This window comes from Taudactylus pleione, unplaced genomic scaffold (genome assembly GCF_031769625.1).
Source record: "Taudactylus pleione unplaced genomic scaffold, aTauple2 ptg000820l, whole genome shotgun sequence".
Taxonomy (NCBI): domain Eukaryota; kingdom Metazoa; phylum Chordata; class Amphibia; order Anura; family Myobatrachidae; genus Taudactylus; species Taudactylus pleione.
Window position 1 is genome coordinate 2811438 of NW_028285222.1, and position 14992 is coordinate 2826429.

General features: G+C 45.3%; 1 protein-coding gene across 3 annotated transcripts in view; it reads left to right on the forward strand.

Moving 5' to 3' along the window:
* The window catches only part of ABCC8 (ATP binding cassette subfamily C member 8), a 177673-nt gene that overhangs the window by 96107 nt on the left and 66574 nt on the right, over positions 1 to 14992 (forward strand). For all 3 annotated transcript variants that reach the window (XM_088458254.1, XM_088458255.1, XM_088458256.1), the window contains 5 exons: positions 1290 to 1325; positions 4713 to 4748; positions 8496 to 8594; positions 11652 to 11736; positions 12083 to 12163. In XM_088458254.1, coding sequence (XP_088314380.1) covers positions 1290 to 1325; positions 4713 to 4748; positions 8496 to 8594; positions 11652 to 11736; positions 12083 to 12163 — 337 coding nt within the window. The remainder of the gene's footprint in view (positions 1 to 1289; positions 1326 to 4712; positions 4749 to 8495; positions 8595 to 11651; positions 11737 to 12082; positions 12164 to 14992) is intronic.

The window sequence follows — 14992 nt, forward strand, 5'->3', positions numbered from 1 at the left end:
AATCTGGTCTTATTGTTTTTGAGGCTCATCAATGGATTACATCTTGTGGTGAACCCTCTATATTCACTCTTGTGAAGTCTTCTCTTGATTGTTGACTTTGACACATATGCACCTACCTCCTGGAGAGTGTTCTTGATTTGGCCAACTGTTGTGAAGGGGTTTTTCTTCACCAGGGAAATAATTCTTCTGTCATCCACCACAGTTGTTTTCCGTGGTCTTCCGGGTCTTTTGGTGTTGCTGAGCTCTCCGGTGCGTTCTTTCTTTTTAAGAATGTTCCAAACAGTTGATTTGGCCACACCTAATGTTTTTGCTATCTCTCTGATGGGTTTGTTTTGATTTTTCAGCCTAATGATGGCTTGCTTCACTGATAGTGACAGCTCTTTGGATCTCATATTGAGAGTCGACAGCAACTGATTCCAAATGCAAATGTCACACCTAGAATCAACTCCAGACCTTTTACCTGCTTAATTGATAATGAAATAACGAGGAAATAGCCCACACCTGTCCATGAAATAGCTTTTGAGTTGATAGTCCCATTACTTTTGGCCCCTTAAAAAATGGGAGGCACATATAGAAACCGTTGTAATTCCTACACCGTTCACCTGATTTGGATGTAATTACCCTCAAATTAAATCTGAAAGTCTGCAGTTAAAGCACGTCTTGTTTGTTTCATTTCAAAGCCATTGTGGTGGTGAATAGAGGCCAAAATATGAAAATTCTATCAATGTCCCAATATTTATGCACCTGACTGTATGTTGGGGAGGGGACAGTAGCCATATTAGGGCGTATTCACCCCCAGCATCTGACGCAGTGTCCGCTTTCAGTAGATCTCAGGATATTTGCCGCTGTCACGCTATAACCACTCACAAATACAGTAGGTCTATAATTAGTCTGATTGATCTCCTGACGGAACACTGGACACACAATGGTAAATATCCATCTACTCTCCACACAGAAGGTTGTGTGATGGCAATTAGGGCAATTCACTAACTCGGCTGTTGCGCTTCTTCATAGAACATAATGTTCTTCTGGGAATGCACAGAAACAATTAGGCCGCTTATCATGTCTAGACGGATATAGGAATCGGCCTGTAAAGTCTAACGAGTGCTCTGATAGTGAATAATGAAGCCCGATATCATGGATACAAAGGCCGGGTAACTAAACAGACAAAGTGCTCTAAGTGCGGTTATAAAGGTAATGTTCCGTGCACAAATCAGCCTATAATATGTTTATTCAGGAGCAGATTACTCCCATTTACAATGTTAAATGATATGTGCTTTATTTTCCAGCTGTGACCCTGACAGTGACGTAGGGGAAGACAACAGGTCAGTTTATGTCTCTTTATACCCAGGAACCTGAGAGATCGGTGGTTACATTATCACAAATTATGGTGTCGTAATTAGTTTTTCTACAGCAAAGTACAAAAACAAAAGAAGACAGAAGTAATGACAGGCCGGACGCGCTCATGCTGCGCTATCCTGAAAATGTTTTGTTAATGATTTTGTTCTATTTGAATAACAAACGGGAGACAAAATTAAATAATTGTCTTGGACACAGAGGGGGCGGAATTCAATTGTTTTTGCCGGCAGCTGTCCCCCCTTCGCGCCCGACGGAGCTATTCAATCGTTGCTCCTGTCGGGCGCGAACAGCTGCCGGCACCGGCATTTCAGCTCGCACTTCCCGGGGGTGGCGAGCTGTAATGCGCGAAAAGTGACCTAACACCATTTTTCGTGATCGCTCCCAGCATTTTGGTTGGGTTTAGCCGTTTTACGCGGCTAAACCCGGCCTCTTTGGGCGCGAATGGCGCGATATTCTGAATCCATTGAATATCGCCCCGCGATATCCCATCACTTTAGACAGGAAATCGAGTGCGATAAAACAATTGAGTACCGCCCAGAATATCTGCTTCGTTATTGTGAATAGGATATTTGCTGACTCTACAAATGTGTCCTTAGTAATCTTTGCTAAATTCGCACAAGAGGCACCTCTGTCTCGTGCCACAGGATTGGATGCAGTGGTGCGCCATGTTTATAGGTTGTTCATAATGTGCGCGAGTTCTCTCAAAACATGCTTGTTTGGCTATATAAAATATGCAAGAAAATAGCACATTCACTTGTGCAAGATTCACCCAAATATTAGTGAAAAAGTAGTAATCAACATTTCTGTCTATACAGATGACTGACAATGCAGCTACACGTGGAAAATCTTGTCATACTGTACATTGTTGTTGTCATGGATGTCATAGATCACTGTATTATATGTATGAGATGATTTTCCATGTGTAGCTGCAATGTCAGTCTTCTGCATAGACAGCAATATGTATTCCTGCTCTTTGCAACTTTTTCACTAATATGCTATTTTTTCAGTAATATGCTACTTTTTCACTAATATGCTACTTTTTCACTAATATGCTACTTTTCACTAATATGCTATTTTCCACTAATATGCTACTTTTTCACTATTATTATGCTACTTTTTCACTAATATTATGCTATTTTTTTCATTAATATTATGCTACTTTTCCACTAATATCATGCTACTTTTCCACTAATATCTTGCTATTTTTTCACCAATATGCTACTTTTCCACTATTATTATGCTACTTTTTCACTAATATGCTACTTTTTCACTAATATTATGCTATTTTTTTCACTAATATTATGCTACTTTTCCACTAATATCATGCTATTTTTTCACTAATATCATGCTATTTTTTCACTAATATTATGCTACTTTTCCACTATTATTATGCTACTTTTTCACTAATATGCTACTTTTTCACTAATATTATGCTATTTTTTTTCACTAATATTATGCTACTTTTCCACTAATATAATGCTTCTTTTTCACTAATATTATGCAACTTTTTCGCTAATATTATGCTATTTTTACGCAAATGTTTGTGCAAATGTTGTGCAATTGAAAGTGCTGTGTGAAGTTTAGTACAGTAGTGAGGGCAGTGCCAAAGTACTGTACACTTGTAAAACCTTATCGCAAAATCTGGCGTCTCTCTAGTTAATACAGACGTGTCCTCCTACATCTATCCTCAATACGCCTCGCAGTGCGATATGTCTGGTGTTAGTGTGTCCCGCCAGGTCCAGTGCAACTCTGCTAGTCGCAATGCGCTGTTACTAGGACGCACCAGGCGATTCTGCTGATTAATTTGATAAGCGACACCTGTATATCTGTGTGAGACGGAACTTGACGTGGAAAAAGCTGCGGCCGCTGCTTCGTAGCACTTTGGCTGCTGATTCAGAGACTCAGTCACACACAGATATACAAGTGTCGCATATCACATTACTCAGCACAGTCTCCTGAATTGTGACTTGGACGCATTTTTGGCGAAAAGACGCCCGTCGCTTGCAGAGTCTCACAGGACCTACCGCGCCGAGATGGGCTATTTGACGCGACTGCAGCAAAGATGAGTAAGGACGGAATCGGTATGATATCCCGGCTGCCGCATGGCCGGCAGTTCGATTCCCGGCAGCGGCAGCCAGACAGATCAGCAGAGCCTGGCAGCGGAAGCCCAACAGCGCTGGAAATCTCGATCATCCCTAAGGTAAGTATAAACTAACCTAACCCCCTAATCCTAACCCTCCTTAGGGGTGCCTAACCCTAACCTCCCCCCCAAGTGCCTAACGCTAATCCCCCCTCTAAGTGCCTAACCCCCCCCCTTCCCCGCTGCCTAAACCTAAGTCCCTCGGGGGGGTGCCTAACCCTGACCTCCCCCCGGTGGTGCCTAACCCTCCCTAGCCTAGCCTTAACCCTCCCGGGGGGGGGGTGCCTAACCCTAAGTCCCCCCGGGTGCCCTAAACCTAACCCTCCCCCCTGCGAGGCTGTCCGATCGGGATGCCGGACGCCGGTCTCCCGTTGTCGAGTAAATGACAGGCGTCTAGATATAGACGCTGGTCATTCATCCCACGCCGGGATAACGCAGCCGGTAAGCCGGCTGTCGGTACTAAGGCAGCCGGTTTCCCGACTGGATACCGTAAGGACACGTGTATATCTATACAGTCATTGGCTTATAACTAGTATAGCTAGTAAGTATATCTCCCAACATTAACATATAGATCATCATACTACTCTGTATGTAATGTACATCCTGGCCAGCATTACTTAATACATCATTTCCACTAAACAATCTTCTGTATATTTATTTTTATTTGGCCTCTTCTGGGTGGACACAATGGGCCTGATACAGAGATGGACGCAGTAGTGATTTAGGATGCAAGAGTCCGATGTTTTTTGTCTGCACAGTGGGATGGATAGCCAGGGAGGTATCAGGGGGGGTGGAGGTAACCTGGCAGGTAACGGGGATGGCTAGCCAGAGGTGGGCATGTAGCGGGCAGCAGCTGCATCTAAAGACACAGCGCTGACACTGGGCATCAAGTTTAGTTGGAGAAATTGCACCCTCCTTAGGGCTGGTGCAAGCATCGATGGTGTGACCGATGCTGGGTCTAAAAACGCACTTGCGACGAATTACCACTACTATCAGCGGTCGTTTCCGCAGGCTCGGAATCGGTCGCAGCATTAGCACAAAGACGCAGACCGTGCACCTCAGAATTGGGCGCAGTGAGCATTTAAGAATGGTTACTTTGCTGAACCTGAGTCTATTTCAACATTACTGACTGTAAATGTTACTGACCCAATAGAATATAAATACTGTAGACTATGTTTGTGTAATATCTAACTGTCTGGTTACTTCTGTGCAGCCCGGAGAGGGAGTCGGCCGCAGACGTGGAGATCAGGTGATTGATTTATTTCATATCCTAGTTATTTATATAGCACATACCTATATAATATAATACAGCACTTTACAGAGACTCTATCACTCTATAACTGACATAAGTCCCTGCCTCAGTGGAGCTTACACTCTATATGCCCTACTACATGCACACTGGGGTTATTAATTTTCCAGAAGCCAATTAATCTACCAGTACGGTTTTGGAGTGTGGGAGGAAACCAACACGAACATGGGAAGAGCATACACACTCCAACCCAGGGCCGTATACAATTAGTTTCGCACCCTCGATACTTTTTCGCATGCCGCACTTTTCGCCTACTTCGCGTATTTTAGCCACGGAAACTTATCATTCGCGTCCCCGCTATTCGCGTATTCAATTCCAAAGGATGCGAAAATGCGTCCCTGAGAAATACTAACAGGCGAAAAGTGTTGGTAGAATTGGGGAAATCAGCCTGACACCCCCCCAAAAGATGCCCTAGCATTGGGGATCAAAGTAGATGTCCGCGATTAGCCCTACTGAAGCTATTTGGGGTACTTAACTGCTATCAATTGCTCCTAAATTGCGTCTTTGCACAAGTGGTGAAGAATAGCATTAAGCACTTTTTTCCTGTCAAATTTGGGGTACTTGAAAATGGATGCAAACATGGTTAAAAATTTGCTAAAATTAAGTTTTAAGTGCTGCAAAAAACGCACCTTCAGCAAACACCTGCAATAAAAAAAACACCTCCCCCATACTATCAGAACCCCCAAAAGTCAATTTCGCTAGTTTTTGCGTTTGTGCCCCCACTTTATACTTTTTTGCCCCCTTTTCAAACTGTTTTTTTGGGGTGTTCCTTTTTTTTGGCAATTTTTTTACGCAGATATCCTTTGGGGGGCTGTCCAAATGGTACAGAGTGGTTTCCGCACCTTTGCACCCCTAAACCGCAATTCTGCACTTTTTTCCGCCTGGTATTCATAGGTGAAACTTTTTCGCCTATTACATTGCATTGTCTTTCCACGTACGCGAAAAGACTTTAATACTATATTTAGCCTTTGGATTTTTGCACTTGGGTCTCAAAAATCCAAAGGCTAAATATAGTATTAATGGCACTATGCTGGAAACTACTGAAGAGGAAAGGGATCTAGGAGTCACTATTTCAGGTGACTTAAAGGCAAGCAAACATTGTAACAAGGTAATGAGGAAGGCAAGTCAGATGCTTGGTTGCATAGGGAGAGGAATCAGTAGCAGAAAGAAAGAAGTGATGATAACACTGTATAGGTCATTGGTACGTCCCCATCTAGAATCCTCATCTAGAATACGGTGTTCAGTTCTGGAGGCCATATCTCCAGAAGGATATTAATACATTAGAGACTGTACAAAGAAGGGCAACTAAAATGGTGCAAGGTCTACACCACAACACGTACCAGGAAAGACTAAAAGATCTTATTATGTAGTTTGTAGCAGAGAAGGGAAAGGGGGGACATGATAGAAACGTTTAAATATATAAAGTGTTTTAACAAAGTAAAGGAAGGAGACATTCTTCAAAGAAAGAGAAGTATTAGAACAAGAGGACATGTTCTGACACTGGAGGGTGGTAGGTTTAGGGGAAATATGAGGAAAAATGACTTCACAGAAAGGGTAGTGGACAAGTGGAAGAGCCTCCCATCAGGGGTGGCAGAGGCTAAGACAGTAGAGCAATTTAAACATGCATGGGATAGACATAAAGATATCCTTCAGAAGAAGTAAGGATCAATAAGGGTTGAGGTAACAATATGTTTAAAAATGGGGCAGACTAGATGGGCCAAGTGGTTCTTATCTGCCGTCAAATTCTATGTTCTTTCTATGACTTTGCAATTGAGTACGGCGAAAAGTTTCCGCCTGGGGAAAAGACGTCATCCGTGATACTTTTGGGCAGATTCGAAATTTTCGCATCTAATTGAATACGGCCCCCAGTGTTATAGGGGTATATGGGCCTGATTCATTACGGAGCGTAACTGCGATTACGCACGCAGATGGACGATTGTTGCATACAGCGCATGCATATGCATCGCAGTGCGCGTGCACAAAGGCTCCACTCCATCGCAGAGTGATTGACAGGAAGTGACCGTTTGGGGGGTGGTCGGCGAAACTCAGGCGTGTCAGTGCGTTTGAACGCCATTACAGGGGTGTGCATAAAGTAGCCACTGCGATGGCATACGCCGCCTGAGCTCTCACTGCGTGCAATGAGGTTAGCAAATTCCAAGTAAGGTCAGACCGGTTGTCATTGTGCATGCATGCGTAATTGCAGCTCCGATCGTAATAGCGTTGTGTAATAAATCAGGCCCTATGTACTAAGCCATGAAGAGAGATAAAGTGGATGTAGAAAAAGTACCAACTAACCAGCTCCTAAAAGTCACTTTTCAAAAACAGCCTGTAAAGTGATAGTTTGGTGCTGATTGGTTGGTACTTTGGGGTCTATTTATTAAGCCTTGGAAGGAGATAACGTGAATGGAGATAAGGCACCAGCCAACCAGCTCCTAACCGTCATTTATCAAACACAGCCTGTGACATGGCAGTTAGCAGCTGATTGGCTCTCCAAAGCTCAGTACATAGACCCCTATGTCAGTAATTTAACACAACCTCAGGGCTGTGAGGCAGTAATACTAACCACTACACCAACTGTGCAAGCCATATCCATTTAAAACATTTAATGTTTTATATATAAAAAACATGCATTGAAACACAAAGGTGTAACATACTAAACAGAATACACAATGGAACAATACAAAATGTACATAGCTCTGCAGACCAAATCCTATATATCTCGTCCCAAGACTGAAACAATCCACCACTAATTTCACTCATATATCATTGACAGTAATTGGGGGAGCGTGTCATTAGAGGGCTGTAACTGATGTATGTATATTTCTGTATGCATATATGTAAAATAATACCCATATGGATTACATTAAAGCCTTGATTAGACACAAATTACTGGGACAAATGGTTTGGGCAGTGCAGTAGTGATGATAGCTTGTACCAGACGCCCCTGGATATAATTTATATCACTCTAATTTAATTGGCGAGATTCCATTTCTTTGTATTGTCACATAGCCATGTTTTGTCTCGTCAGCTCAGACCGTTTATTAAATGCCCATCTGTCCTGTAACCTGTAAGTGGTGACATGTGGGAATGTAATTGTTCTGTGTTATTAGATTGAGTGGCCGGGGGGGGGGGGGGCATTAATACAATTATACAGGAAATAGGAGCTGACAGATCTCGGCCAGACTCTGCGTGTTTGGCCGTACAGGTTAGATGGCCGCGGCTGTTATAATCGGGGGTCTGGGCGCAGATAATGTATCCAATGATAGACAGATTAAAAGCAGTTTCTGTATCTGTGTCCGGGAGTAATCCTTACACTAAGTGGCTCATGAATGAAGGATAATTATTGTACATGAGCCAAGTATCCGTACAGTACTCCATGAACGTACCCCAGGCCCCGGGTTATGTCAGATGCGCCACACACAGGCTGCTTTACCATTCACATACACACACATTCATAATACACATTACATTAAACGCCAACAAAATATTTATGTCAGTTATTTATTTTACTTATTTAGGGCCAGCAGATTCTGTTTCACTCTACAATTGCAATGTTGCCTAGTCACAAGAGCTTACATTCTACCACATGTCTTCTTCTGCTTGGCACAACAGATATTACATACTTCTGATCATCTCTATGTGATGTTCTGGTAGTGTTCGGGGTGTAACCACCTCTGTGTTTTCCAGGCGGAGGGGCGCTGTGGCGTATGCCTCCCAGAAACCATGGCTCCTGAATGCGACGGTGGAAGAGAACATCACATTTGAGAGCCCCTTCATTAAGCAGAAGTACGTAAATCCCAAAACTCTGATAAATAGCACCTTCCCACAGAATAGTAGAGTAAGGCTTGCTATATATAGGATGATCCAATCCCTACTGTACATTATATGGATATTAGAAGTCACCACAGAATGCTGTCACCATAGTAAAGCAAAAGGCTGTAGGCAGGTTGCTACCATAAAGGTTTTACACGATTCCTTATACAAGTTTTCCTAATGAACACTGAGGTGTTAACATCAGAACTCCCTATTTATAAGTGATGACATCAGAACGCCCTATTTATAAGTGATGACATCAGAACTCCCTATTTATAAGTGATGACATCAGTACTCCCTATTTATAAGTGATGACATCAGAACTCCCTATTTATAAGTGATGACATCAGAACTCCCTTTTTATACACATATTACTTATAGTAGTTTATACGTATAATGTCCATGGCATTGCTAGGTTTTCTCTCCTCACCCTTAACCTATTTGTAGCGGTGGAGCAGCAGTTCTGCATCAGCTGCTATACACACACTGGATGGTGGAAACTGGGATCACAGCAAGAGGGTAACTGGGGTTTGGGGATAAGCGAAGACAAGAGGGCCTGATTCTGCAAATATCGTAATTGCAAAGCTGCACGCAGGCAGCGATCTTTGCAGAATATGGTAAAGCAGCAGCATCACGCCTCCTGTGCATTACTTATCCGACCTGCGTTGTCCAACGCAGCATCGGATAATCTGAGTAACATCGGTCGGTTGCGGTGACCCATGGGGTCCCGCAGCAGGCTGCCCACAGTTTAGAGGAAGAGGCCAGGAAATCTCCGTGACTCGACGGAGATCCTGACTTGTTCCCTCCCCCCACAACGGCACAACACGCCGCCCTCTTCCCGCCCGCAATCACTGCCAGTCTGCGAGTAAGTTAGCAGGACCCATTCTGCACACTTGCAGAATGGGTCCTGTACCTCTCACTGTCCTCCATTTCCTCTCTCACATTACCCCTCACTGTCCTCCGTTTCCCCTCTCTCATTACCTCTCTCTGTCCTCTATTTCCTCTCTCACATTACCCCTCACTGTCCTCCGTTTCCCCTCTCTCATTACCTCTCTCTGTCCTCTATTTCCTCTCTCACATTACCCCTCACTGTCCTCCGTTTCCTCTCTCACATTACCTCTCAATGGCCTCCGTTTCCCCCTCATTACCCCTCACTGGCCTCCATTTCCTCTCTCACGTTACCCCTCACTGTCCTCCGTTTCCTCTCACATTACCCCTCACTGTCCTCCGTTTCCTCTCACATTACCCCTCACTGTCCTCCGTTTCCTCTCACATTACCCCTCACTGTCCTCCGTTTCCTCTCTCACATTACCCCTCACTGTCCTCCGTTTCCTCTCTCACATTACCCCTCACTGGCCTCAGTTTCCTCTCTCACATTACCCCTCACTGGCCTCTGTTTCCTCTCTCACATTACCTCTCCCTGGCCTCCGTTTCCTCTCTCACATTACCTCCTCACTGTCCTCCATTTCCTCTCTCACATTACCTCTCACTGTCCTGTTTCCTCTCTCACATTACCCCTCACTGGCCTCTGTTTCCTCTCTCACATTACCTCTCCCTGGCCTCCGTTTCCTCTCTCACATTACCTCCTCACTGTCCTCAGTTTCCTCTCTCACATTACCTCTCCCTGGCCTCCATTTCCTCTCTCACATTACATCTCACTGTCCTCAGTTTCCTCTCTCACATTACCACTCACTGTCCCCAGTTTCCTCTCTCACATTACCCCTCACTGTCCTCCGTTTCCTCTCACATTACCCCTCACTGTCCTCCGTTTCCTCTCACATTACCCCTCACTGTCCTCCGTTTCCTCTCACATTACCTCTCACTGTCCTCCGTTTCCTCTCTCACATTACCCCTCACTGTCCTCCATTTCCCTTCCCACATTACCCCTCACTGGCCTCCATTTCCTCTCTCACATTACCCCTCACTGGCCTCTGTTTCCTCTCTCACATTACCTCTGCCTGGCCTCCGTTTCCTCTCTCACATTACCTCTCACTGTCCTCCGTTTCCTCTCTCACATTACCTCCTCACTGTCCTCAGTTTCCTCTCTCACATTACCTCTCCCTGGCCTCCATTTCCTCTCTCACATTACATCTCACTGTCCTCAGTTTCCTCTCTCACATTACATCTCACTGTCCTCCGTTTCCTCTCTCACATTACCTCTCCCTGGCCTCCATTTCCTCTCTCACATTACCTCTCACTGTCCTCAGTTTTCTCTCTCACATTACCTCTCACTGTCCTCAGTTTCCTCTCTTACATTACCTCTCCCTGGCCTCCATTTCCTCTCTCACATTACCACTCACTGTCCTCAGTTTCCTCTCTCACATTGCCTCTCACTGGCCTCCATTTCCTCTCTCACATTACCTCCTCACTGTCCTCAGTTTCCTCTCTCACATTACCTCCCCCTGGCCTCCATTTCCTCTCTCACATTACATCTCACTGTCCTCAGTTTCCTCTCTCACATTACATCTCACTGTCCTCCGTTTCCTCTCTCACATTACCTCTCCCTGGCCTCCATTTTCTCTCTCACATTACCTCTCACTGTCCTCATTTTCCTCTCTCACATTACCTCTCACTGTCCTCAGTTTCCTCTCTTACATTACCTCTCCCTGGCCTCCGTTTCCTCTCTCACATTACCTCTCCCTGGCCTCCATTTCCTCTCTCACATTACATCTCACTGTCCTCAGTTTCCTCTCTCACATTACCTCTCCCTGGCCTCCATTTCCTCTCTCACATTACCTCCTCACTGTCCTCAGTTTCCTCTCTCACATTACCTCTCCCTGGCCTCCATTTCCTCTCTCACATCTCCTCTCACTGTCCTCTGTTTCCCCGAAAATGTGCAACGACACACGCCCCACGCACACAATACATTGTGTATCTGTTTGTGTATGTGTGTATATGAGTGTGTAAGTGAATGTGCCCGCCTGAGGAAGCTTTGTGCACCATAAAAAGGAAACTTGCGCTATCTATCTGAGAGATATATTGGAATATCAGAGTGTACTGCCCTATGTAAATGTCATTTTCTGTGTACAGATACAAAACCATAATCGACGCCTGTTCCCTGCAACCAGATATCGACATTCTGCCGCATGGTGATCAGACTCAGATTGGAGAGAGGGTATGTTGTGCTCTTGTGTAGCCAGTGGGGGCAGTAGACGGGTCATGTCTTATTGGGACAGGAAATACCCCTGACTGAAGCTATTGATATCCCCATATGTTCTCTAATAGACCCCTTGTATAACTTAAGCCCCCTAGCTGTTGTGAAACTTCAAGGTACAGCACCCCCGCCAGCCAACAAATGGCAGGATATGCTGGAATTTGTGGTTATATGACAACCAAAGATCCACAGATTGTTTAAACTTGTGCTAGAATATTGGCTGGTTGGGGGGCAGCAGATGACGTCATATTTGTGGTTATTATAAATCAGTGTCTTTCTTATGACCCAGAGTTTTGATTGTTTTCAGGGCATTAACCTGTCAGGAGGTCAGCGCCAGCGTATCAGCGTGGCAAGAGCTTTGTACCAGCATACAAGCGTCGTTTTACTGGTTGGTACTCAATTAAGATCAACTGTGCTTAACAAGAAGGAACTCAGTGGATGCTCCATGTTTGAACATTTAAAATTTTGATTGGCATTTGAAAGTCAAGAAGATGATAATTGTTCACCCTTAATGAATCGTAATCAGTGGAACAGCAACAGGTGCAGAGAGGGGAAGAACGGGGTGGGAGGTGCTGTTCTGGAATCCCCTCGCCTCAGTGGTATTCAACATGTGGACCTCCAGCTGCTGTGGAACTACACCTCCCAGCATGCCCTGCCACAGTTTTGCTATTAGGGCATGCTAGAACTGTGGCAGGGCATGCTGGGATGTGTAGTTCCACAGCAGCTGGAGCACTCTATGTCGAATACGCCTGCTCTAGTTGCTGATTGCGTTGCTTGCAATAGGAAGTAAAGCTGTTTTATATATATTTTATAGATATGAAATCCGCTGGGTCCGTGAATAGGGAATATGGACGGTTTTGGTGAAAGTGTGATGTCTCGGATACATTTATAGGGCAGTCGGCAGATTTCCATGTGATGATCTTTCCCACACAATGAATCCGCAGTAATAATTACTATACCTGTCACAATATATCAGGAGTGTCTCCTCTCGCTGTGTTCGAATCTCACGATCACGCATTCTCTGCTCCATCGCGTCTTATTACCATTGATCTGCGGTAATTGACTTTCTGACAGAATGAATTGGGAGTCCGAGCTAAAATGGATTATAAAACTATTAATCAGGACGTAACAGGCAGCGCTCGGACCTCTCTCCCATAACTTCTTCCTCTTTTAATTACTTACCTGCTTATTTATTGTTTAATAATCCTGGTGCAAGAAACCAATCTCAGAACTGTCACCTCATGGACTAGTAGTGAGGACACGTAAACCTGGACACCTCCACTCTGTACTGTGATTATCAGACAGAGGTATACAGTACAGACATGTGGGATAGGCCCCTCTAATGCTCCAAGTATTCACCAGATATGTCCTGCAGGATGAACATGGTCTCACCCCAAGGCTAATGCTGGGCATACACTATACAATAATTGGGCCGATCCACCAGATATCAGCGGATCGCCCGTATAATTGTACCGTGTGTGCGGCCGACCAATGCTAAATTACCGACCGGTTGGGCATGCCGGATCGTCTAGCATGCCCGTCCGATGCGAAATTCTGAAAGCTAAATGACGGCCACATCGGGCAGTGTATGCCCGACCGAAAAAGACATTTCCCCGTTTTTTTCACAGGGAAGGATATCGGAGCCAATACTCTGTGAGATATATCACCGTGTATGCCCGTGATGTCTGCAGGGTGTCAGGCTGCCAGATTAAAGGTCTGACAGGCATTCTGGCAGTGTATGCCCAGCATAACTAATACTTAACTTTATCTGGATTATGTCAGTGCAATTGTGTTTAGAAAATGATTGCTATATTGCCAGTACTTTACTACATATAAGGCTCCTATTGGTCGGAGGTACAGGTCCTTAAGATGGCCGCTCACTGAGCATCCTTTCATCCAACTAGCCAACTGACCAATTATCTGACCAACTAAATGATCATGAAGTTGGCTCCATTCATTATCCACGATTTCATTAGACGATAGGCGTCGAAATCCCGATGCCTATCTTTAGCCCCACGCCGAAATACTGACAGCCGGCATCCCGAACGAAGGTAAACGGGGCTTCTTAGGCCTTAGCCGCGGGGGAGAGGGTTAGGCTACGGGGAGAGGGGGGGTTAGGGTTAGGCACCACCGGAGGGGGGATTATTCCGATGTTTCCCTTTAACAGATCATTCCGTTGCTTCTCACTATGGGATTATTGTACTGTTTCCTTGTATCATATCATTCTGCTTCTTCCCAGTAACGGATCATTCTGCTTCTTCCCAGTAACGGATCATTCCCCTGCTTCCCAGTAACAGATCATTCCCCTGCTTCCCAGTAACGGATCATTCCCCTGCTTCCCAGTAACGGATCATTCCCCTGCTTCCAGTAATGGATCACTTCACTGCTTCCCAGTAATGGATCACTCTGCTGCTTCCCAGTAACAGATCATTCCCCATTTGCCCAGTAACGGATCATTCCCCTGCTTCCCAGTAACGGATCATTCCCCTGCTTCCCAGTAACGGATCATTCCTCTGCTTCCCAGTAACGGATCATTCCCCTGCTTCCCAGTAACGGATCATTCCCCTGCTTCCCAGTAACGGATCATTCCCCTGCTTCCCAGTAACAGATCATTCCCCTGCTTCCCAGTAACGGATCATTCCCCTGCTTCCCAGTAACGGATCTTTCCCCTGCTTCCCAGTAACAGATCATTCCCCTGCTTCCCAGTAACGGATCATTCCCCTGCTTCCCAGTAACGGATCATTCCCCTGCTTCCCAGTAACGGATCACTCCGCTGCTTCCCAGTAACGGATCATTCCCCTGCTTCCCAGTAACGGATCATTCCCCTGCTTCCAGTAATGGATCACTTCACTGCTTCCCAGTAATGGATCACTCTGCTGCTTCCCAGTAACAGATCATTCCCCATTTGCCCAGTAACGGATCATTCCCCTGCTTCCCAGTAACGGATCATTCCCCAGCTTCCCAGTAACGGATCATTCCTCTGCTTCCCAGTAACGGATCATTCCTCTGCTTCCCAGTAACGGATCATTCCCCTGCTTCCCAGTAATGGATCATTCCCCTGCTTCCAGTAACAGATCATTCCCCATTTGCCCAGTAACGGATCATTCCCCTGCTTCCCAGTAACGGATCATTCCCCTGCTTCCCAGTAACGGATCATTCCTCTGCTTCCCAGTAACGGATCACTCCGCTGCTTCCCAGTAACGGATCATTCCCCTGC